The 26976-nt window shown below is 42.0% G+C and overlaps 1 protein-coding gene across 1 annotated transcript; it reads left to right on the top strand.

Moving 5' to 3' along the window:
• Positions 1-26926, top strand: T265_06827 (hypothetical protein; the record flags this gene model as incomplete). The annotated part of the gene is made up of 11 exons (XM_009172201.1): positions 1-259; positions 596-855; positions 5563-5779; positions 9174-9430; positions 9917-10153; positions 13889-14273; positions 16303-16460; positions 17066-17431; positions 18207-18354; positions 23983-24071; positions 26756-26926. The coding sequence occupies 11 exons, from the start codon at positions 1-3 to the stop codon at positions 26924-26926; spliced, it is 2547 nt and encodes an 848-aa protein (XP_009170465.1).
• Between the last annotated feature and the right edge of the window lie 50 nt (positions 26927-26976).

The following is a 26976-nucleotide window of genomic DNA, read 5'->3' as shown; positions in this document are numbered from 1 at the left end:
ATGCCCAAATATACTTCGATGTATTCCGAGGAATTTCCATACCCCCAGAAATTCCTCGACGATAATCCTCACGACTACGCAACATTGAATCAGAAACACGACGCATCATGTACAATGGTACGCCCGGCTGTGAAAACAGCCTATTTCTACCAGGATGGAGATATTGACGCACGTGGAATTCGCATCGCCATCCATCCCAATCGGTATCGCAGTCTCGAAGCTCTGCTTGGTGAACTTACTGAAAAAATGCCCAAACTTGGTTGTGGGGCCAGAGCTATATTTACACCAAAAGGAAGAAATAAAGTTCAATCATTAGCAGATCTCGAAAATAACGGACATTACATTTGCTCTGAACGGACCGCTCGACCGAGGGGAATATCATCAGATCGAATAACTCCAGTTTGGCGAAATGGAATGAGAGACCCATCTTTTCGCGCGGAGGACTTTGAAAGGAGGTACCCACCCCCCTCGAAAGTGACAGTTCGTGATTTGTCTTCTGAACTTACACATGGTCGGTCAACTCTGTCTCGCTCAAATTCCAATACGTCCTCCGGATCACCTCAACTCACTCAACTACCTCCACTACCTCCTCTAGGGAAACCAGCACAAACTGTAATGAACTCATCATATACGACATCATGGGGTACAAATAAGCTACACCAAGCAAAACGTATCTATGTTCGGCTTCGTGGCGATCAGAAGAGTCAGAAAATATGTTCGGCTGGCGATCAGAAGAGTCAGAAAACAGTGGTTATTCGGAGACGATATGTAAAGAACATCGAACAGGTATTGCAAGAATTGAGTGAGCTATTTCAGGTACCAATTAGAAAGTTGTATACGGTCGCAGGTCATCAAGTAAGTGATGATATTTCCGAATTCTGTGCTTTGATAACTTCCATTGTTTTTTGTTGCCAACTTGCAAAATAATCATAATAAAATTAAAAGGTGGAATTTAGAACGTTTGTGCCAAGTTTTCAGTATGACTGAATGGACAAAAGCAAAGTGCATCATGATTAAATAATCTGATCACGAAAACGTTTAGCGAAAAACCAATTCATTGACTTTTCGTAAATAAACAAATATGCACCGTCTACGCGCTCAATATCGTTAACAAGCGAGCGAAATTTTTTTAAAATAAGCGGACAGATTTGATGAAGTAGATATCACATCAGATATAATATCGCTTTAATGCGTAAGCATCGATTCCGGAGAACTAATCAAGAACTTCTTTGTACAGAAAGGACAGAGATTGGGATAGCGTTGAATACATACGCAGCTCGTCCCGGTGATCCAAAAACGTTGCACAAGGCTATTTAGCGCATCTTGGTCCCGAAACACGTAATGCTACTGTATTTGGAAAAGCTACTCTTCTAAAGCACGCTAGACCACCTTTGCTTCGTACGTAAACGATGGCGTGAGAATCAGGATTACAAAACCTAAAGATGGATTCCTTTAGTTCACAAGTTTATAAGCTCCCGAATCTCTCGCACTTCTATCGGTATAAAACCGAAGCCACTGCCTTGCGAAAAATAGCTAAGTTGAGTGTTTCGCTCTGGCATAGTACACTAAGTCTCCTAATGACCCAAAAGTTAAGGGCGTCATAAACTCTTTCTACTTGCAATTCAAATTGAATCCTGGCCCCAGCTCCAGGCATTAGTTACAGGTATCGGTCTATGTATCGGTTCAGTTGCACAAAATGTTCATTCTCAGCTTTGACGTGTCAGAAACAATATCACGCTTTGTCTATATCCTATTTTTGCACGTCCGCACAAATTATGTACCCATGTGTCAGTACTAGCCGTATATAGTGTGTGGATAACAGTAACAGGAGTAAATCTCTCCACAACCAGCAATGCGCGTCATGAATGAGTCCGAATCCGTAATTATTTGATTGGGATCGGGATTCCCTACACTGTGAATTACGGTTTGCTGGTCTTCGGTATGGTCAAACCCTGATCAGCCACGATAGGGCGATAATCGCCCTTGATGGCGCACGCGAATGACACCTGGACTGGTTTTCAAAAGTTTACCCGATGAGAACGCCGCAATCTCCGTCATGCTGTCGCTTCTGCCTTGAATTGTTACCCTGGCGTATCGAGAAAAGATGGTCTCTTAGGCAAGGTGTACTTTTCTGAGGCAGGTGTCGCCAGAAAGGCCAACTGTACTACAAAAACATATCAGGCTCAGCATGCTGTCTGATCTCAGTAGATGCAAACTCTGCATAACTTTTCATTACAATTTGTTTCTTAGTTTCTCAGCGTAAACTGAAGTAGTCACCAAATATATAGTCTGAATAGAAAATTTTTCCTCCCTATTCAGACCCTCAGCTCTCTAAGATTGCAACCAAATAATTTTGTATTGAAAAGCCACCACTTACCCTAAGCCGCCACAAGTTTAGAACACTTCCTTGTGTATGCACCAGTTAACCTCAGGTCTTAACAAGCCGTTGTAAATTTTTTATGGAGCTGGATCAATTAGTGATCTCTTTCCTTGGTGTTTATAACAAGGGTGAATGATGTTTTTAATAAGGACGAACGGTCTCACCCTTCCCACCTAACCCAAATCAGACTGAAGTACTTTCCGGAATCAGGAACGGGTTGACAAGTTGGAAATTTTACGCAACATTAACCTGGGCTTACTTTTCGGTGGGTAACCAGACAATATTTTCACGTGACTGCCAGGCTAGCATAGTTACTTAACACAGACTAGTAGAAGGCAGGATTCCTAACACGTGACGACGGCTCCAGGTTGAGTGAAGACTGGTTGGCAAATATGAAAGAGAGAAGTGCACACTCGTCCCATTTAGTGGGACAGTGATGGGAGGATTTTGATGACCTTCACGTTTTATGTCTGAGAACATACTCCGTACTGGTACAACCTTTTCCCCAGGAAAAGGCGAAGAATCCCCTTAGAAGACATTTTATTAGGCTGCTACCAATAAAATAGGGTTATGCATGAAATAGCCCGGTGTTCTAAAACTGATAAATTGCAAGCTGTGGGTGTTTCAATACAGTAATCAATCGTCAGTCCTAGTTAAATGAAAATAATTATTTCATGCCCCCGGAACATCGAGGATATCCCGACTAATCCATTGATGGAATGGTTAACTGAAGCGCTTTTAATATATTGAATGAATGACATTGATAGCTAAGAATAATAATAACAATTGTGATACTAGCAAATGGTTTTAACGGATGGAGCAACTCGGGGTAAAATTGGTTCCTCTAGAAAGTGAATACCGGTGAGTCACGCGCTAACAAACTGCAAAAGCATTCCCCCTCAAATCCTATAAAAGTAAGTGGTGCCCGAATAGCCCCTCAGGAATTCGCAAATCCTTGGTTTAAAAACAGACCCATATGAGAGACGGTATGAATTTATACCATCGAGTTGACAGACGCGAACTCAATAGCTCTTGCTCACCTGCTTTCACGTATTTGTCCGCACTTGGATCTTTGTCCAGGGAATACATAGCAAATGTAAGTGCATCAAGTCGTGACAGCCAGTTCAAGTAAGGTTAGAGAACTGTATTTTGTGACCTTCCTTGCTGATAAATAGTCTGCCATCGAACAACAAGATCATAAATAATTTAGGAAAGCCTTCAAAAATCTAAGGGCGACACAAAGTTTAGGCCCTACCAGTCGATGTCTTTTTAACCAAATGCTAGTTCGACTTGGTTATCGAAATTGTAATCGTTTACTATAATTGTTTTTTTGCTGCTAGCTGTTCTTCCAAAAGATCATCCACCGCGTTTGGTATCCCGAAGATCTACATCACAATAAAGTTAACGCTGTTTGCTTGGTGGGGAAAGTGCGGATAACCGAGAGTGCTTGATTTTGTTTGTAGATCCACCCCTAAAGAATACAGTAATAAATTTTCACCTAGTCAAGTGAAAGAGGGATAAGTCATCATGGAATTTAAACAAAGAAACTTATTCTCCATTGTCTGGAATAGATGAAGCAAAAGTGCTCGTTAGAACTTGTTTGAAATATCCGTTCAAGTTTTGATTAGGAGTGCAGAAATTTCGGCAACCTGGTAATGATGTTCACATTGCCCGCTTTGTCCGGCAACATTGCATGCGCAAGTTCACAAGACCTAGGAAAAAATGGAGGATAGGCCCTGTGTTTGTCAGCTGGGGATGGATTTGTGTGTAGTCGGAACTTTTCATGCTGGAGGATTGTGGCCCACTGATAGTTTTATACGTGAAGTTACAAAGCACCATCAAGTTATGTATCGTAGTGTATCGTGATACAGAAAAAATAAGGTAAGCATTACAGGTGGTACTTCGGCAAACAGCAACACAGGTTAAAACGTCTGGTGATCCTTGCCTTTCATTCACTGATATTCTGCCTGGAGTATTAGTTATCCCATGCATCCAGCATCAGTGGTTTCCGGAGCAAACTTTCTAGTGTGAAAACAATACATTCTGATAAGTATCAGGTAAGGACATTTATATATTGCAATGCTCGAGGCTTGCTTCACAATTAATTCACCGCTGGTCGTCTTCATATCAAATATTCAGGACTATCTTGAAGCTTATTTTACGCGATCATCTGACTGTAATTTTCTGTCTCTCTTTAGTCATTTTAGTAAAGGCATGAAATGTAACGCAGACAGCAACCCACATTCGATTCATCAATTCAGTTCCCCAATTAGCCACTTTTGTTAGCTTCCCACATAAATTCCCAGAGCGTTCAGAATAATCATAAACAGTGAGAGCCACTTGCTGGATCTCAAAACTTGAGTAACATGAGCCCGCTTCTACACATACTTTCGGAGTCTGCAACTCATATTCGGGTTGTCTATTAATTACAGCGTTGCACAAAACCGAAGTGGTTAGGGCCGGGATCGCCATGTTACGCTTTTCTTACTGTTGTGAACCACAGACCAAAGTTTCTCAGTTAGGTTATTAAGATTCTCGATTAAGGTGGGCCAACCGCGCCATAATCACGTATAGTACTAAACTATTGTCTAACTCGGGACTCGTAAGGTGCATTTTGCAAATCAGTAGCAGGCCTTCCTGATGCATCTTGTGTGCCTCGTGAATTCCCAAAAGTAGCCTAAGTTTATCTCACTGAAAACGGATAGTGAAAAAGCTTGCAACAGTCACTTTAAACCGAAAGGTTTCGTACGCAACTTTGATGCTTCTGTATCTGGATCGCAATGCATCTGAGTTTGGGCCATAGATACCATGTGAGCCGGGAAAACGTCTAGAAAATATAACCCTGTCCGGTTCACATTACTGGTGACCATTGTGGAGGAACCAGATGAAGAAATTCACAGAAGTTTACAGTGCTTGGTATCATCATATTCTATTATAATCAACCCGAAAATGTCTTATTTTTGAAACAGAGAGAGGTAGTTATAGTCGAGGACGTTCGTCGATAAACTGAAATGATTTACACACTAGTGATACCATAAGCTCTTCTGGAGGGCGACAAGAAAGCGCGCCCACGAAGTGAGACATAGGTAGAGTTTTTAAGCTTTTATCGGCAACTGTCAAAACCCAACTGATGTTGCTGCGAGCTCATCAATTTTAAAGGATATTTTACTTTTCTCGAACAGATTGAAACCATTGACGATCTCATTAAAGGACCTAACGAAATAATCGCTACTGGTAACGAGCGGTACTCACCCAAGTTTGTCCTCAATGATAACGTGATCACTCCTATTTCTCGTTCACGATCGGAGCAGCGTCTTCGGAGCCATGGGACACCTGGAAAAGTGTATCACTTCGATAAAAGCCGAAATCGCAGTCTTGGACGGCTCATTTCAACAGCAGGTAATTTTCAAGGCTTTACCATGCTTACCGAAGAAATGGTGGTTCTTCAGCAAGACAAAGCTTTGGTGATCAGACGAGATTCTCCGGATAAATTCATCTTGCCTTTTAGGTCAATGAATGTTTCTTTATGCACTAACGGTTATTGCTGAAGGGCATCACGACATACTATGATTCATTTTCTAGATTACATGCGGGAGCAACTTAATGGAGTGTCAGTTTTGAGCTCTTTCGGTTTTCTAATCATCACATGCTAGATGTGGGAAGTTCTTATCTACGATATATCATTTGGTCGAGTCACTATGCTTCTAATCCGAGCTCATCATGTACATCCCACACTAATAATCTGTTTTAGAAAATGCAATCAGTTCTATTCTTCACCAAGAGCCTTGGTACTTTGAGTCTAAATTACGGCCATGATTGATTTCCACAACCAGTTTAATAAAGACAAATCCATCATCAGCAAATGCAGCGCAAAAGTTGTAGCTTACTGCCTCAGGAGACTGCTATTTACCTCACGCAGTTTCAGCGTAACTCAACATTTCAGTGGATTAAACTCTATGAAAGTTATATTACAGAAGTTGTTCACTAGTGTAGGGACGGTGATCGAATTAAACAAGTAAAAAATTTGAGCAACCACAAGTTGCCAACCTTCAGCTGAGGGTCCTTATCGGGGAGATAAATTTCTTTGAAGAGACCACTTACGACTGAATTCACACAATTTTCTCCTTGGATGAAGCCTACTCATTGTTTGTTTTTTCTGTATAAATAAATTTCGGACAATATTTCTCCTCGATTTTTACCAAGGAATGCTGAAGTCCTCAGAGTTCTTAAACAGAGGACTGCACACATGAAGTCTGTAGTGGTTAAGGGAGTAGTCTTAATGAAATTTTGCGGGAAACGTATATAAAAAGACAAGATCTTCATTGGAAAGAATGATGGACCTTTACTTCTGAGCCGGGTTTTCTACGTTGTGCATTACATTCCTACGGACATCTCTGCAGATCAGTATGCCGTTCTTCATAGAGATCATTGAAGGTGTATCTTGGTGATACCGACATTATATCCTGTACTAGATCGTCTGAAGGCGGTCTAGAGATTTTGTGGTAAAGTAAAAACGTCGAGAATGGTCTGTCTTCGTTAACTAAGCTTATAATGTACCCAGCCACTAATCAGAATAGTGTTAGCTAATTTTGTCATCTCAGCTTTTTTCTGTCACTATCTGTTCATAGCTGTGCCAAAACTAATAAAGTTAGTATAGAAATGTCTGAAATGCAACGGAACCACATCCGGTTTTCTAGATAACAGCCGATTTTTAACCTCGATTTGTCCTTCTCCTCTAAAGATTACTGAATTTTATCTGGATGACGACCGCTAGTTACGTCTGACTGAACAACCAACCTCAAACCAGAAAGGTTTGAGGTCCATTAGGAGCTCCTCTGCGCTCCGTAGAATATCGGCACACACTGCATTGTCGCACAGAGAATGTTGGTTCCGAATTTCAGGATTACCATTACAGAAAGATTAGAGGGATTGCCCCCGGAAGCTCATTTGTTCCTTGGCTAGCAAATAAATCCGTGGCCAATGGGAAACTATGAGTCGGTGATCTAACTGAATAGATTGACCTTTATGCAACTTAGGTGTGTGATATCTTACTACAAATCAATACAAAGACCAGTAGAGTTCCCCCAGAACAGCGCTACTTCGAGCAACTTTTGAAAGTTGAGCAAGAAGAAAGTGCTTCAGTTAAGGTTGACTAACCGAGACACTGGAAAACTGCCTAAGCCGTTTCACGGGAACTACTCTCGATGCGTTTTGAGGTACTGGTCAAAAAGGGTTATTTAGAATTTCATGTATGCAAAGCAAAAGGACAACTTCAGCAGGGCAGGGTTTTCGCAGTAGGAAAACATTTTCTCGCACGCATAACCAAAAACAATCCATAAAATAATCATATCATGATTTGACCTCAAAATTGGTGGGTTTGTTTTCTCTTCAAAGTGGATGATTCTCGGGATTTTAAGTCGAGAGTATACTACATCAGCATAGAGCTGGAACAGGGTTGGACGCATGCATCACGCTACCAAATATGTATTTATCTACACCTGGAATGAAACTCTGACAACATAGCTAAAGTAGCGGGACCGAAGTACCGGAGATACAAACTTTTCTGACCTTTCATGTGTAGTTTTCGGGCTCTTTATCAGGGCGTAACTATAAAACCTGGACCGGCGCGATAAATGCTCACCTAGATGCCGCAGCTTACGGGTTAGCCCGCTCCTCCCTGTTCAGCTATATGCAGACGGACGATTGCGCAGTCAGTAGTGTCTCCTTATATGGCACGTTATCGACTCCAAACCGTGCATTACTTCACTTTAAATTAGTTACAGGATATCAAATAGCATGACCAATGAGTGATATCCTGTTCGATTCTTGAAGACTTACTTGCTCACAATATCCAATCGCCAATAAGCTTAGTGATTCCTTGACCCTATGAGGAGCAAAGCGAAACATATCTCCTGTATTGTGAAGTGGTGCGTTTATAAATGCTGTCTCAAGATTCGTTTAGAGCAGTTCCTACTCGTTGTGCAACACTGGATTCGATCCCCCCTCCCCTCAGAAGCAAATGAATGAACTGTCAAAAGGAATGAACTCCTAATGCAGTTTGGAGGTTTGGTGATGGTATTTTCACAAAATTTCCACTAAAATATGAATTAATTTCCTTGGGTGACTATCTGGTCCCTTAGTGACTGCATATGGGCTGGTCATGTGACATATTCCGAATCCTTCCACCACTCTGGAGCTCCCACTGTTGTTGTATTTCCTGTGGAAATTCCGTCATTGTCACCTACAATCAAAGGCTAACTCAACCAGACAGCAAGCGCGAATAGTTATGTCAGATCCAAACAGACGCCCCATTCCACTTCATCGGATGACCGTAGGTTGATTGAGTCTGAAACAGAGAATAGATTAGAATCTTTGTCCACATTTCATTTCCAGCGATGCGTGAAGCAATGTAACTTATACGTCAGACCCCAATAAGTACAAGCTGCTCAGCCAATTGTTTAGTCCTTCTCCTGACTGTTATCAACCCTGAATGGGTGCGTTCGTCCTGGGCATTATTAGGTTTTTAACAGTACTGTGTAATTTTACCCAGGTATCTCGTTAAGATTCGCCTACTTCGGTCAATAAAGTTTGTAAACAAATGAAACATCATCTGTCCACCAAGTTAAGGACTGTAACCGGCTTTGGTAATTATTTTTACTACTTTGATTTGTAATGAGCCTCAGACTCATTGATCATCGACTGAGAAAGATCAGTTTTGTTATCCACCCACTAAAAAGGTGACCTGTTGAACTCTAAGTTAATTCTAACCGTCACCTAAATTTGCCTTGTCCAGGTTCTTGGAAGATCCTCATCACCTCAGGGGTCGTTGATGCAGATACTGGTGACACATACCTAGCGGCATGCACTTCAAACATACTGCTGACGGTATGTGACAGATATCATGGCTCCCAACCGATTGTTCTGCGTTCGGCCTACGTGAAGACCCTACCTGCCGAAGTACATCATGAGAAAGGAAACTGTCCAAACGGTACACCGCCGGCTATCCCAGAAAACGCTCCTTTCAATCCAGGGCGAACGGATCGATTTGACGTAAGCAGCACAACACCATGTGGTTGTTCAATTGTGTCCTGAATAATGCAGTTATTCTGCATGTGTAGTCAATGTCTACTCTCTATTACAGGAGGATCAGTTAATATTAGCCTTGATGTAAAGTCCCATTTTTGTGACTTTCTATTTTTTTCGTTGCCGAGTACTGCCAAAATAATAGTCTTAATTACTCATAACAGTGAAATGAAGTATCAGTGCATCTGAATCCTACCTGTGCCAAAGTATACTAATATATTCGTCCCAGTTTGCATGCTTGGAATTGGTTCTAACAATTATTCCTTCCACTTAAAAACACCTAAGAATGTAATCCATACGTATGGAGGCGATTAGAAGTGAAGAACGCACAAAGTGTTGAGGAATCCGATAGGGGGTCACGCGTAGGTTTGATGATCTCGAAGATCCAAAGGAAGAATTGGGTTCAAAGTCAACGGTACTGCTTACACAATGGTAGGCAAAATTTTGCACCAGACCTCAAATGTCTGCGTTCGTGGCGTCCACAAGGGCACAAGTTTTTCAATGACTGGCACATGCAGTGTCAAGTTCTGCACACCAAACAACAGCGAGCGGAATGTTGCTTCTGTTGTGTGGGTGGCGGCCTTCCGTACCGAGGGCAGCCTCGGGATTCTGATTGGCGATGCGATCACTCGGACATCAAGACAGAGCAGAATACGGCAGGCTCAACAAACGGGACACAAATATGTATGGGTACGTAGGTGAGTTGCTGATATACCGGTATCAAACGGGGCGAAATTTTCGGCAAGGTGAATGCCGAATACAGATGAGCAAAACAAGTGGTCAAAAGTACATGAACTAAGTAAGCAGCTGAATGAGGGAAATATCATCAGACCAAGCTAGATTCAAATCAGAGTTTACAGAATTTTTTCGTTGAATTTTTTACCAAGCTCCACTAAGACTACCCTCCGATAGGTCAGACTAGGCCAGTGGACTCGGAAATAGCATAAAAAAATGCACGTATGCACCAGCAGCCATAACTTTGTTAACAAGTACTTCTGATATATATATATATAAGCTATATATATATAAGATATAAGCTTGTCATGTATAAACCAATAAATATAGGAACTCATACAAACAGATGACTCTAAATAAATAAATAAATAAATAAATAAATAAATAAACCACCGAATGCATGGTTATCCAAAAGAAGAGGAATATAGATAAATCTATATAAATAACCAGGAGGAAGATATTGGTGAGATGTAGCCAAATAAATATGACGAAACAACCACCATCACTGTTCATGCCATCATATTTGCATCATATTTTTCACAAACACAATTCCCCAACTCCTTGCGTGTCAGAGACACACAACTACAGGTTCCTCGTATTCTAGTGAGTTACAAGCCCGTTAAAATAAGCTTGCGGGTTTCAGAAAAGGTCAGCAGGCTATATGAAATTCCGGAGCACTGAGAGAACTCAAAATTCAGAGTAATCACTGTACAGGAAACATGTTGCGCCCCTGTTGGACGCTTGTGCTTTCATGTTTCCACCAATGATGATGATATTTACACTGGTGAGGATGATGTTGTCAACAGGTTATAATTCTGAGCTGAAATTTTTTATGTATGCACTGTCAGGAAGCCAGTCTATTGAGAAGCATAAAGCGGCCATTTAGTTCCCGAGGAAGAAGCAGTTACTCGTGTTGTTGTAAGGCCTCGCCACCATAGCGCATGTAGGATTCTGTAGATAGTAAGCTCTCTTTTGTCCCACCGATTTAAATCCACTTTGGTAAATCTGTAAAAATATTTTAATCGGGGCAAATGTCTTTTATTTTCTCCTGCAGCTGAGTTCACGAAAGTATGATACCTTTGATCGAGTTTCAGCTTAAACAGTGAAAGTAACACAGTTTTGGTCGGATTTTAGAACCATACTGTAACCACAATAAATCACTGGCTTTAATTTGCATCAAAGCTAGAATAATTCATTTAGAATTAGCCTATCATATTCCTTTAACACGTTTTTTAACGGTTCGACCAGCATTTAGAAGTGTACATTGTAGTCCATATCAAAGTCACGGTGCTCTGGAATCTCAGCGTCTATAAGTTATACCCTGATATAGAAATAACCCACAAATTGCTAGCTTTTCACGCTTTGAAAAACATTGTACAGCGGAACCAGAAAGTATATAGGAGATGTGGAACACAACACCATGATGACATCGTGAACAAGAAAATTCCCATCAAATGACTTGTCTGTACGAATGTCAGATTACTGTTTGACGAGACATTTCACCAATCCACGGTAAAAAAAAAACAGCTATCTCTTAGTTTTCTACTGATTTAGGCTGAGAGTTTACTCCTCTTTCGGTGTTTGTTTTCTCTTTGGCTAACAGAATCAAACATCAAACGGATGGGCTTTAGTAGGGTAACCTTCATTTTCCGCTTATTTCACCGATTCAACCAGAGACTTGGTCATATACAGTGTAATTACCAGCATATGGTGTTTCGGCAAAGTGTAGGGACGCCCCCTCCGTAATTTTCGTGCCTCATGCTAAGTCATATACCACGCCCAGATCGCCGTCAATTCAGATTTTCCTTTGACTCTTGCCCAATTCGAAGAAACAACAATTATCGCTGAGAAACTGAGTTAATCTCAACACGATAGATTGTTCGACATTGAGAAAACACCACACCCTTTAGACTCCACCCTAGGCAAGGGACGGAGCAAATCACTTTTTAGGACACGCTTTTTGATAGGCATCCCGCAGAAGTTCGGTTGCGGTGGGTGCGGTTTTTGGGATCTAAAGTACAGGAACAATAAAGAGGTACATCAGAAGTAACATGGAACCGCCCATGTACAGGAATGGTCAGTAGTCCTGCCAAAATAACGTTTACTGGAACCTAGCCTTAGTAAAGTTGCCAACCATAGTTTAGAATTACGAAGAAAATTGATGGAGCCTATAAGTCCCATGAATGAAAGGCAAATTTGTCGCTGCTAAAGCAAATCTAAGGAATAAGCCATCGCGGATTTAAATTTAAAGGTTACAACAGAAGAGGAGAAACATGTAGGTACCAACTCTATTCAAGAATTCATTGTATAGTTGTAGATGCAGTAAGAGCTCCAGCACACCCAAGAAAGTAGAATAGAACAAAATTATTGGTTTTTAGCATTTTGGGCCACTGTGATATGTTAAAATGCCTGTCACACAACTGGCTTAAGACCAGAGCCTGTCTGGTCACCATTCAAATGAGTCACATTGCTTATGCCAACCAAGGCTAATGAGTACCGCCAAGTGTTTGTTGCCTATTGCCGTTTACGATGTCTTGACGAGTTGATTGCAGCTCAGAAAGAAAATAGTCTCAGGAATCGCACAGGCATTCCGTGTAACAAATTTTATTTCAGTCAATCAACACCGGAGCAGTTGATGTGACCTACGTGATTGGTGCCAAAGGGGGGATCAGTCACTGGGATGCTCACCCACTCACGACTACTGACATAGCACAGCTACTAAACAGCAGAAGGTAGGACATGACTCTCCCTAACGATTTATGGGGGGGGGGCGCATAGCTGATAATTACCAACAAGGGTAAAGCAACTGTCCACTATTGGCCCCCCTTCCAGCGAAAATTCACCTCCTTTTCAGGGCGAAATTACTATCATGTTCTTCCCAGTGATTTACAGCGTGGAAGCTGAAAGTTAAAGTATTGAGCTGTTTTGTTCTGGATAGGTATTCGGAGTCTTGGGCCTTGCAATATGTTGGAATAGTGGTAGATCATGTGAGTGTGATTGCTGTTGACTAACAACCAAGCAGCTTAAGCTTATTTTTACCGCTAAAGAAAGCTAGAATTACACTACGTTTTGACTTTGTGGAACTCTAAATTATGAGAGAACATTATGATTCTATTACTCTTGGGTGTTTAACGCTACAAATCAACACTCATCCGAGCGAAACTCAGGGAGAAGTTAAAATCCCCAACGTCAGCGTTTTAGCCACAAAGATTTCTATAGTAAATTGTCAGATTACTCAAACTTTGACAATCAGATTTCCAAAAAACGCAACTACTTCGTTGTCAGTTTCCTCATTTCACTTTTGCATCCGCTTATATCCTCATCGCCTTGTTGTTCAACAAGAACCGAGATGTTTGCTCTACTTTCGCCACACTCCTGAATGATGTTTCAGACTTTGCTTCAGCTTCTAGCCCCAACCCACTGCAACCGAATGGAATTATGAGCCTAGTTTGTTGTTGAAGGTAACTTGGCGGTAGTTTACATAAAGCTAACTCTGGACTTTTGCCAAGAACTTTGTTCCCGTCATGTATAAACCTACACAGCAAGAACCCTTTCTCGAATTTATTATGCAGTAAAGGTGCGCTAGACATGACTTCAATCAAGAGTAAAGCAGCTTGGATTCAGAATCTCACCAGTTTAATCAAACCATATGTTGATACAAACTAAACGAAATACGCATCCACTCTTTAGGCTATACTCACATGTGTGAGGGACATTTACAAAATCCGTCTCAGTCATGATGGCACGGGAAACTACCCAGAATGGTTTCCAAAAGAAGTGCGGATGCAACCTTTGGGAGCGGATCATGTGCTGCCGACGCCTACACCTTCAGTCGATGAGAAGAGACACAGTCGGTTGGTCAAACCACCCGTCGATTCACTCCGTGGAGTGCAACCGGAGCTCATTTTTCCTTGCAACAAATGGTTGTCACGAGTCAAAGGAAAAGGAAGCTTGACGGTGGAAGTTGCCGCGCCCGGAACACAGCTCTTGAATGGTCGGAGTACGGTAGGATCGAATGCAAGGATACTAAGTATGGATCCCTTAAGTCTCGCAGCCTTTGGGGATAGAGCACCAGGTAACATTTTGGAGCACAGTTAAATTATGCACTGGCAGTTTTGAAATAGTTTTGAATAGTCGTATTTCGAAAAGAATTTGTTACTCAATTTGATGGAATTATCTATGGGCAACGTTATCCAATAACAAACCTAGTACTTGTGCTAATAAATCGCGTCAACAATGTAACAGCTCATCGTCATATAGTCGGGAACTGCAGTGCACCAGTAGCGAAAACCGATGCTTAACTTCTATAAAACTATCAGGGAGGAAGACAAAAGGGAGGAGGACATGCCCCACAATGCCCCGTACTTTTAGGGGAAATGGTCGAAACCAAGTTAGGTATACCTTCCGAAACCATCGAAATAAACACATCTGCTTATCGTGGCAGCAAGCCCACCGCTAGGGTCGTGGCGGCTAAATATCAATAAATATTTGGATTTATTTTTGACCTCAGTATTCTTTGCTTGAGTTTTTGAGATGGCATTTGGACGCAACAAGAGTATGTCGATATTGATCCACTGAGTAGTGGCAATTTTCCAGCAGTTTCAGTCCATCCGCACATAAACTGTCTTTCCAGATGACGACGAGACGTTTTTAAGCCAATTGCCAAGTGGCGAGTAGCTCAGCAACCCATTACCTCACTGCCAACAGACCATGTGATGAACATTAAACAAAATACGTTTTGGGCGCTGCTCGGCAAAGAACTTTCAGATGTGATCATTTCACCTGAGAAGACCCATGATAGCTGCTGACCTAATTATGGGACAACATGAGGCTTCATAGCATATAAACCTAGAAATCTCAAGTCCTATTTGGTGCCAGATTAGTGTAGTCCTCTTCTTTCAAGCTGCAGTTTCAAAATGATGTGCCTTACATGGATTCTTGTTTGGAATAGGTTAGGGAAATAAGCAACTTTCACGCATAAATAAACGGGTTAGTTTTTTGGAAGAACATCAATTATAGGGTTCCTGAAATCTCTCCGACGGTTCACGATTGGTTTGCCTCATATGCGTTCATGGTGTAAACGATCAGGGCTCAGTCACGTCTAAGCAAATGAGTAAAATCGATTGACGCGTTATTCACTGGCACCACTAACTGCTGCGACCAAAATCTTTGGTGACCCACTTTTAGGGATGTCAAAGTTAACCTTGGGATAACAACACCAATCAAACTATAGTTGAAAAAAAACTAACCGAAGTTGACACCTCCATAATATAGACACAAAGCAGCGGCGACATCCTGACCGGTTATAAAGTGTTGTGCAGCCGCAGTCTGGCGAAGAAAATGTTGACCCCGATGAAACCATGAAACATCAAATTTCTGCTCAAGCTCAGTCTCCTGCTCCAATTTCAGCCAATGTTGTGGGTTTAGGTTTCCTAAGTCTTCTATTTAAAAATTTTAATAGCCCTTAAAGAAGCGGCGGGTAGGAGTTTTGAGGCGCAACTGCAAAAAGTGGGAACGGACCTGTACCATGCATACTGAAACACTGTCGGATTGTGGAAAGCAGTCGTACATTGTCACGGAAACCTGTCTTTATGCTCACTTACTTTCAACTGGTTAGGCTCCTCGTTCTCCAGCGTTGACTTGGCACCACGAGCTCCACAGTATTTTAATGTACTCAAGATTTAACTTCTGGCCATCACTTTCAATAACCGGCAAGGTTTTTCTACTCAACCTATCTTTATTGTTCTCCACTGTCTAATGAACCGTTACTTTCAACTGACGCTCACAAGTAGGACTGAGAGCAGAGTAACACTGAAAAATGCCTGTAAGCGTGAAACGTACTCTCAGCCTTCACATATATCAAGGTTGAAATTTCTCACTGATCAGAATTTTACATTCGAGTTATGATCACAAAACCGCGATTGTTTCGTCTAGCGCACCATATTTGAATGTTTATTGAAATGGTGATTGTAACACTACGAAATCCGGAATGTAAACCCCAGTGGTCGCTGAAAGTGAGGTTTCGCCAAAAAGAAGCTTTTTCCGAAAACTGAAAGCATTTTACCAGTTATACATGCCTCATCTTCCGTCTATTATGTTGTCAGTTATCCGTTACGAAATTCACGTAACTACGGGTAATCTTTGGGACGCAGGAACGAAGGCCCAAATTAGTGTGCAGCTTCAAGGAGATCGTGGTGATAGTGGTCGCCGGGTTCTCTATACGCCTGGAGTGGACCCAAGTACGAACTTCATCAGGGGACAGGTGAGTTACCGGGGTTGACTGCATGCATTCGAACGATCAGACTCTGTATGTTGCAGTTGGCAGTATTTACGCTCCACGGTTCTGCTAATCAGTTATAGACAGGGTATAAAATAATCAGTTCGATATTACCGATGAGCCGTAGAATAAAATTGTATGGCCGTTGTCAACTAGATAACTTGACGTTTTCACTGGCACTAAAGACAAATATTTTCGCTGATAGGCAATTTTTCTCATCTACGTGGAGAGGCGATAGGGCGACAACCCTAGCGGAATTAGGCTATTTTTTCTGGGGCCATGTAGATATTTAACTTACATGTTCACAGACCTTTGCAAACTGCAAACCTTCATACTCCACAGTGATTTACCAGAGGCCAAGTTGTATAGTTATATGGTTCACTAAGAGTTCATTCATCTTTTAAGTACTTTCGGACTGAAAGACAACGCATTCGAATAATAAGTCATTATTGGCACCCAAAAGAACAGAATCCATATAGCCCATTATTTCGTGAGGCAACCCAAATAAAATAGAATCAGCGTTTCTTGCAACCTAAGCACTCCGCTTGTTATCCAGGTTAAACCACATCAAATTGCTGTTCTCGTCTTAGACAAGCGTATTCGGAATCGACGCCGTTTTTCTTGGTCGCCTTCGACGTATGACGGTGTGGATCGAAGCTGGAGAAAAGACAAGTACAACCTGGTACTTGGAACGGATCGTTGTGAGGGAGATGCTGCTACCTTTTTCTTCACCGCAGCGAAGGAGTTCCGATAGAAAAAACCAGCCAACTCACGAATTTCAGTCATCAAATCACAGTGTCCTCCTGGGTGTCAGTTGCTTTCCTTGTCATCAATGGCTGGGGCTGACCCCAAAACCAGGTACGCCTGAGATTCAACTGACCGCGACAGTAGGTTCCGGCGCTGTGACGGCTGATATGTTGGAGCGCAGTGTATCACTAAACCAGGAGGAAACCTGGGTGAGTAAATAAACACCATAACGCCGAAATATAGTTTTTATTCGGTTATGCATTTCAAACACTTCTATCTGTCGAAACTGTACCGATTTTCTCAACCTTGTTCTCTCGCTGAAAACAACAATTTAGGTATATCGTGCGCAGATTTAGATTGGCTTCTGAATATGTCTACTTATACGATATTCGCAGTCAATGCATGAGGTATAAAGCATAAAACCCATCAGTAGGATATATTCCACCTCGGTGATCTAGTTACCGATCGACTCACGAATGAGTTCTTCTCGCTACAAGATCGAAAAATGCAATAAAGTGCACTTCAATATGACATAGGCTTGAAAACACTAACGTGAAGGGAATTGTCCAAGTTACTTTGGCTTTTAGTTTATTTATCCGTCAACAGCAGCTTAAAGTTGATTTTTCGTATGATGATGCTTCACACACTCAAACCACAAGACTGGTAATCAATAGATGAATTGTAGACACCTTAGGTTTCCGTGGGGCACGTGTACATAAAGCGGCTAAGTGCTGCTTTTTCCACTATAGCCAAAGAAACCGCAATATTTCCTTCCGTTTTTGTGAGTTTGAATGTCTGGTTTCAATTATGGACTGAGAGTTATCATTGAAAAATTTCCTCTACATGTCATGATTCAAAAATTCAAGCAGGAGTCAGTCATATGCCCACTCTTTATTTTTCGACAGTGAAATAAGTTAGATTCCGTGGGAGGAACGTTTGTGACATGTTTCTTTTCTGACTTCCAATGTCTCATTTGGTGTACAGTGGCAACTTGAACAATGGAAATTCCGTCCAGGCAACGCTGTTGTCTTTTACAGTTACGCAACTGGTGCACGGATGCGGGTAGTTGAAGGTGGACGAATAGAGGCTCATCAGCTCGATGGAAAAGACACTGTTGACACAAGCGGTACCGGTAAGTCATCTCAACTTTGATGACTTCTTCCAGAAGCTTGCTAGTTGAGATAACTGCATGGCTTGGAAATTCCTTAAGCAACAAGTTGAATTGATGAGTTCAGACATTTTAGTTCATCGGCTAGACAGACATTTAATGAAGCCACATCATTTCGTTCTCCAATAAACCGGACTGTGCTTCATCTGTCTAGGCTTTCTTCGAGCGACACCAGTCATCCTTCTCCCATGTTGAGACCCTTTTTCCCTAATACCAGCCCTTCGCCAACATCCCACCATAACACCATGGGCATCTTCACATCGAATGATATTGTGCTCCATTTTGCCGAAGTTATACCCTCAATACGACACATCCAGTGTATCTTTGGCTAACTGAAGTTTTACTCTTTTTGTAATGGTAGCCAAGAAACACTCAAGGCACTGTCCAACGTGTATTTTTGTAGTGACAGGGACTTAGGGACACACGGGCAGACAGTGATGCGCATTATTGATTTTCACATAACTGTTCCTCTCACGCAACCCTGCAGACACAGCATCATTGAGAGTTACAAAGCCCTGGTAATTACATTTCACTGACAAGATATTCCTAGTCTCTGAGCGCAAGGTTATTTGAGAATGTCAGCAACCCCAGGGTGGTGTTCATACAGTATTCCTAAGATAGTACGTACATATTAACGTAAAATATTCTAGGATTGTCAATCAAGCTGCGCTTAAAATTTGGATTACTTCATCATATATATTATAATAGTCCAAAATTTACGATTTTGTTCGAGTAAAGAAGGTTGGGGTTTTAATTTACATTGGAAATGTTCGGCCACTTATGCAACGGTCTCTCTTTATATTACTAGGTGCGTAGCTAAATCATAGTACATAGTAACCTTGTAAACCTACGTTATTTATCATTTACTACTTAGACTCAGTAAAGATACTATCTGGCGTACGCAGTAACTCCGCAAAAAATCAAAACTTAGATTAATAGAAGAGAAAGGCTTCTAATTTGAAAGTAATCAACAGGTGGTGAACAGAGTTTGAAAGACTCATTCGTTCCATCACTTTACACCTGTGGATTTCGTTCGATACTTTTGTTTCGGTAGCACAGGGTAGGTCACAAGTTGGCGTATCTCACATCCCGTACACCTGCACGGTTGTTATCGAATGTTGTGGCCAAACTGTCTTTTGCGTGTTTCCATTAACCAGTTCCCGCTTCCCATGCCCTACCACCAAAAGCGCGTTCATTCCTTTCGAGAGTTTAGATAGAGTTAACCTTGTGTTTTTTCACTCGAACAACGTCAACAGAATTCCTCTGATGTTGCACTCAATCATACTCAATGATTAAGCAAAACTGTTCTGATCGACGTTTGCTTGGATTCAAACCGAAAATCCACGGACTTACCATTGTAATGAATTAAAACGCTCATCCCAACAAACCACCCGGACGCATAGTTTTGATAAACCTCATAAGGGCAACAGTTATCTTTGGTCGTGTCTAGCTAGAGCTTCATAGAAGAACTCTTCCAACCAGCATATGTGACCCAGCGGACTCTTTCGTGCATACAAGTCACCCTCAAGAAAGCCAGCCTCCGTCAATCTGATAACATGGAACGATAATGATGTCTATAAAGTCAAACTATGTTCGCAATATGACGACAGCCTTACTGGAATGTACCAGAAGCACTTATCTCGGGAACTCTCATGGAAATCTAAAACCCGTTATCATCTAATTAGTGAAATACACAGCTGCAAAAAATTTGGTTATGCGAGAGACGCACCCTGAATCCAGCTGAATTTATTGTTTATGGTGTTTCCGAGCAAATGAATGTGCTGCATTAGGCCGTCTCATGTTTCAGTTGGTACGGTATTCCAGATATCGCCATACACGTATAGAAGTAATACACTATTCATAAGATTGCTGAAAATTCTTCGATAGCCCACGACCGGTTTCACAATTTGGTTTCAGGTAAAACATAGGGTTGAAGAAAACTCGGGGACTGCGCCTACCTGATGAGCCCCAAGAAGGGCGAAAACGGTCATGAGCTGTCGAAGAATTTCATGAGCCTTATGAGTAGTGTTTTACGTCTTCTAATTGGTGCCTTTAACACTGTGCTCAGCTATGGATGGCAGTCAACTAGCTTTTAACCACAAATGCAAGACGGGTTCATTAGTTTTTAAAACTGGCGGCTTAATGCACTTGGTTTCCTAGTGACTGGTTTTTCGAGTGAGGACTTCTCTGACCAAAGGGCGTATGTTTACAATGGTAATCCATCTAGCAAACACCACGTGTTTGTAAGGCGATTCTAGCCCTAGACACTTGTCTGTTTTCCTACCTCTTCTGTTAGTTCACGCTGCAGCCACTAAGCACCTTGTGCGGCGGAGCAAACCGCTCGATTATTAAAGTCATTGTCGAAACAGCTATACGCGCTGATGATTTGCTGAAAACAAGAAGTGCACTTTTTCAGACCTCAGAATCTCAACATGGCGATCCTTTTCTTTCGTAAGAAGTTTCACTTTCTATGTTACTTTTCCCATTCGTGTTTCGTATGAGTAGGCAACCGAATGACTTTGTGATGTGGTGGCTTGGTTTCTACGATCTTCGCTCGTTGATTTAACACATGCACTTTGAGATACCTTGTTGGAGCATAAAAAGCTGTGTCACTAATGCGATGCACCTGACTGCGTAATAATTGCTATGGTAACCAGACAGACTCATAACCTAAAGTGCACGGAGCAGCAGCTGACGATTCTCGTGTAATATCCATTAATCGACTAATCATGGCTCCAGGGGTACGATGTAGAGAAGGTGGAGGTGGACGGTAGGGTTGTTGAGTTCGGCGTTCATTTTTTAACTCATAAACTCCTGCAAATTTTATCCAAATATCTAATCTACAGCGGAAAGCAGCTAAGCTACTAAGATGTGGTGCTAGGCGAAGAACCGACAAAAATGGGCTCGCAGGACAAATGGGCGCAAGTTTGTGTAGAAACCGGAACTGTTAGTAAGAGTGCTTGCTGTTTACCTGAGGTTTCGTCCGATTTGGTTGCCTGAATGATACATATGGATTCATTTTACTCTGACAGCTTTCTGACTAGAGCATTTCCAATTACGCCTTAGAGAATAATAAAACATTTCCAGGAGTCCAGTCATGTTCTCTGCGCAACAAATTACAATATCCGCTGGTCGATCGGTGCTAGGCACCACTAGACACGTGCGAAAAATTAACAAAATCACTCGTTTGTTAGCCACCGGCCCTTTGGTATCAATGCCAGAAAAGTTAAATACTCATATATGGCTGAAAAACTATGCCTTTAACTAATATACAACGGCACGCAATACTGAAAGCAAAAGGAACGACTTCGACAAAACGATACTACAAACAGCAGTTTCTGTCGGGATTAATTTAAGCCAAATTCACTTTCGAATGATTTTATTTTGCGAGTTTGGTGAATTTTGGTGTTCACGCAGGACTCTCGGTTGATGGGACCACGCCCTGCTAGTGAGAAGAAAGAGGACTCATTCCTTTAGACGGAGACTCCTGCAAAGTGTTCGACAAGTCACCACTAGTTCAGATTTTCATGTGGCTCACCAAATGCAAGTAGCGTCCTATTTTCGCCAACTTGACAGTCTACTTGAAATCCATGTTTTGTGTAAGTAGGTAAGTAAACCAGGGGATTGCGTACACTCCATGAAACTGGAAAAGCTTAAGATTTGCTGTAGTTCGTCGGTGTTTTCAGCGACCCTAAAAGTAGTGTGCTCCGCCTGGGAAACGTACTGCGATATCTCGAATATTCTGCAATCTGAAACTGTGGACGGCTCTTGTTCAGCACATTCAACGGAAGAATATAGTGCGAGATTCAGCCGCGATTCAGTCGAGACTCCTGTTGAGGTAACTAGAAAATAAGTGTATTTGACCAAAGGCTTGAGTGTCAGTGGTGTACGGAAACGCGCTATCTGTTTTGAGCAGTGACAAGTTGCTCGCAAGCTGTATGCATTTTTCTTGAGCGCTATTGTAAGTGTGCATAAACACTCGCTATAAATGTCATTCCTAAGGGTAGTAATGAATAGAAAACTCGAGTCCATAGAACCCATGTTATTGTCCAATAAAGCACTAAAGCTATATAGGAGACCGCGAAATGAAATGTTAGGTTTGGTACCTTTTCAAAGCAAAATCACATCACCTAAATCAAATAAGTTGTATCGCGAATCTTGAGGATCAGAAGCGTCTTATTATGGAATTGGACAACAGTAGAGCGCTATGGGTCTTACACCATGAACCATGCAATCCCATGTGGGAAATCATTCGCGCTGCTTACTGACGGAACACATTTGGTACAGATGCCAACTTTATAATAGAACTAGAGAAATTGGCTGAAATCTGCTTTTACATTTTCTACATAGATAACATGCAAAGGATTGCTGTGATAAGTAGCACAAAACAGCCCACAGCGTTATTACTATATTTTAGTCCCACCGGAGATACAATGCTCTGTCCTTATCCGTACTTGGCTTGGAAGTCCGAAAAAAATGAAGCAATAAAAGACATTTGTGAATGCGGCAAAATCCCCTGCAATGAGCCACAGATGCGTGACTGTCAAATCTTTGTGCCCTTTCTACTTGCGGTTTTCAAGGACGAATCCATATTTCCTTCAGGATTCTAAACCTGTCCGCACCACTTTGATGGTGAACGCGGTCCTCTGCCTTGCACTGAGAAACAAGCTAAGCGTGACCTTGAGGTTATTTTGGACGGAAAAAACGGAGATTAAACCACTAAATAAACTTTCAAGTCCCTGAACAATCGCATCCAATTTGTCCCATAGAAGTGCGGTGATAATCATTTAGTGACCGTGCGTTGTCATTTGTTGTCATCTCGACCACCAAACGTTCTGTGTGTTTGATACACTGAGACTAGCCGAACTAAAATACCGTTTTAAATTCCCGCGTTTGTCTTGGGTTTTTGCAGTCGGTAGAGTACAAGAAGTAAATTGACACGTTTAATTTGTGAAAATCTGCAGTGTCTCTACAAGTAGCTGTCCGCGATTCGTTTGATAAGCATGCCTAATATTAATACGACTATCCCATTCACATAACCCAATCAGTTTCCACCTGTTTGTCTTTCAGGAGAGAGTTGAATTTACGGGTTGAATTTACATCCATCGTTTTTTGTGTACAGGCTTATCTCTTCGTTCGAGCACTCTACCCCTTGTCTCAGAGTTCGGGGACCATCCCAGCATGCAGTGGTTATGCTATTTAACCATACAGGCTCACGATCATCAATATCAACTGTAAAAACCACGTACTGGTCTTACATTGGTTGTAGCTGCAACCGTTACGTCCACCGATTATTTGGGGAGATAGCGTAGCTGGCTGCGCATTGGTAGACGCTGATAAATTGGTGCGTAAATACTGCGCTGTCAGAGAATTGGGAAGGGAGCTATGCATTGAAGTCAATACCGTGAATTCACGAGCGTCATTGAGGGCGCGATTGGGCCATGTCTGACAATATATCTAACCATTGATATAGTCCGTCTCGGAGTCCCCATTCAGGGGGGCGACAGCCATTGGCGTTTGCTTATAATAACTTTCATACTTCGTTTGACATCCCCCGGCTAATTTCCTACCTTCGCGTGGTTATGTAAAAAGAACCCTTAGAGAAATTCGGTCGACTGGCATACGGAACAGGTGACCAAGTTAGCACAACCTATGCCGCGCGATCAGTTCAGGTATCGTTGGTGAGTTATTACTCCCGATTACCATTCGAGGTATTTCAGCATTGCTAATCAGGTGTTCCAAACAGGTTCGGGTAATGCTCCGAAGATATCGATGGCCACACACTGAAAGACCTTCGACTTCCTCGGCGCGCAGCTGCTAGGCTTCCGACCCGTATAGTACTATGTATCAAACCGCAGCATTATAAACGCGACCCTTAACGGATAAGCTGTTGTCACGCCTATACGATAGGCGACGCAGATTCACAAAAGCTGCTCTGGCCTCGCCAATCCGGATGAAAATAGCATATTTCGCTAGACCACCGGAAATAATACAGCTGCCCAGGTAGACAAGCTTGTCTACTACCTTCATTAGCTCATCCGCAAGCACAAGGTTAGGGTTCGAGCCAACCCAGTCTTGCAACAGCACTTTATACTGTGCCAGTGTGAGACAGGACCATTTAGATTATTCAATATCACTGACATAACCACGGCATCAGATCCAAGACGAGCAATGTCCTTTGCGTACTCGATATGTGTGAGCGGAGAATTTCCCGGAAGACCAGCGTAGACTAACCCTTATCAAATATCAGGAGGATTGTAAAAAAATTCAGTAGGTATCATCGATTAGGTGTCCATTTCTCATTTGGTGGTAGGCTCAAAGTGTCAAAAAGTGTTAAAAAGTCCTGTTTGCAGTATACCCACAACATCAAACTAATGAATTCGACTCCTCGTTGTCAAGGTCGATATTCACTGACAGAAATAAGTGATATGTGGCACCGACCTTTACAAGTCCGTACCTTCAGTATTTTCCCTCTCACTGTGTGGTGATGTTAAGCAGAGCTTGTGAATCACAGTTGGACCCAGGGGTACATATATGACATTATGCAGCGTCCGACATACCTTAGCTAGTAGCGCGCTTGCCTAGCATGTGAGCAATCACTAGTTTCTCTCCAACATTCTTGTACGCATTCTTAATCGAGAAGTCCCAAGTAAATCGTATGAGAACATGAGATCCTTGTGGTGGGATTGTGCTGTGCTTTTTCAGGTGGGTGTGGACTAGAAGGGTCGACAGTGTCAGCAGGCTACTTTTACCTAACACTATCCATCATTTGTCATATGTCCTACTGTGGATGAGGAAAGTGGTTGTTGATTAGCCAACATATCCATAAAAATGGCCTTCGAGGTAGAGCTCTTTGTGTTCAATTCTTTAGCCGGGGAAATGTACATAAATCTTATTTTTGCCTCCCATTCAATTCAGGTCGGCCAATTTTAAGGCCACTTTTTGTGGACGCCACTCATCTTACTTCTAAATTAATATAGTTCTAACACGGATAAAAACTGAATTTTGAGCTTCAAACAAGTCAGCCTAGAATGGTCTCCTGTTTACTCGCACGATACTGTCACAATTTGTTCGCTGCTACTCATTATCTCTAAGGTTTGATCATATAAACTTCACCGTCGGGGCGCTGTTAGAGTTCTGAGGATGTGTTGCGGTAGGGCTGCAGTCACATGAACGACTCAAAGGAGTAAACGGTTGTCAATCTAGCAATTAAACTGGACAATTCAAAAAGAAGAAATCCATCAAGGATGTCCACGGAAGAGAGTGGAGTACTCAAAAAGTGCTACTTTGGGGTTCTGACCTCAAGGTGTATCGGGACATTGTCCCGTGTCTTAGCTCAGCCACTGGGAAATGCCGGGAGCAGTAGAACACACTGGCATTCGTTGTAGTCCGATGTTCCAGTGAGCAACAGGAACCAAACTATAAAAGCAAAAATATGAACCCCAGTTGAAAGATGTTCTGATAACAGCGTAACATATGTTAAAGGAAATGGAGCTCATCGAAAGCTCAGCCCATACCGTCAGGCTTAAACCCACCGGACTTGCTGATAGGGCGCAAGAAATTATTGGACTCGAACAGACGACACAATCTAGGGGAAGAACCTAAGTTGCTGCTGATCAAACACTCGTGATTACGTGGTGACTAAAAGGCTGCGATCAGAAATCTCACCACAGATTTGTTAAGTATGATTTGCTGATAACTCTCAGTATGGAGAAATCTTTCTATTCTGTTTTTCAGATCAATTCAACTGTTAGATGAAGTTTCAGGTGAAACCCAAAGTTGCTTCAGAAAAAAGTTTATTGCTGAATGCTCATACATAGTTCGTAAACCCTCCATTGTCATCCGTAACTATTAGCTTTTGTGGCCTGAATTCGTAAACACCTCAAGCAAAGCTTGAACAGATTAGTTGAAGGGTGTCTCAGTATAAAACATGCGACATTAAGCGAATTCTTTCTTGTATCTAAATTTTCCATTCTATGAAAGTACTCCTTTGAATCGGAATTACAGAAACGGAAGTTTCCGTGACTTCATTTATTACTTGATCGTTGTAGCCCACTTTCACTTTTGGCTAGCTGCCTAGTAGTACGTATAACCAATGAGTCTGGGAAAACTGACTCCGGGTTTTACGCATTGTGCTTCATCTCTGTTTCTTCTTTGTTCTTTTGGATCGTTCTTCTGGTAAAATGCAACGCTAAAATGAGCCGTATTATTGTGAGAAATTCCTTTAGTAACCTATGTGTAATTGTCTTCTGTACCTCAAACTGACATTAAGGTTACCCTCCGGATAAAGACACATTGTCTAGGAGTAAATGAATTAGACAAACAGGATTTGAAGTGTGATCCCTAGTCCCTCCTCTTGGCTCAGGCACTCCCTTTCTTGATGGACCAAGTTTCTTTCGATCCTGAATGCTTTGCAGTTGAAGTGATAGGCGGGAAATTTCCATCCACTTCCAAAAAAGCCCGAAAGATTTCGGCTCATTTCCCCTCCAACGAGACCTTGTTTCAGAAATCAGGAAGCCTAAATTTACTTGGTTGAGGATCTGAAGAACTTGGCTCTCAAGTAACGGTGGGCAAGAATATTCAAAC

The sequence above is a fragment of the Opisthorchis viverrini genome (genome assembly GCF_000715545.1).
Source record: "Opisthorchis viverrini unplaced genomic scaffold opera_v5_149, whole genome shotgun sequence".
NCBI classification, from domain to species: domain Eukaryota; kingdom Metazoa; phylum Platyhelminthes; class Trematoda; order Opisthorchiida; family Opisthorchiidae; genus Opisthorchis; species Opisthorchis viverrini.
The sequence above is the reverse complement of the archived record's forward strand: the minus strand, read 5'-3'. Positions and strand labels throughout refer to the sequence as shown.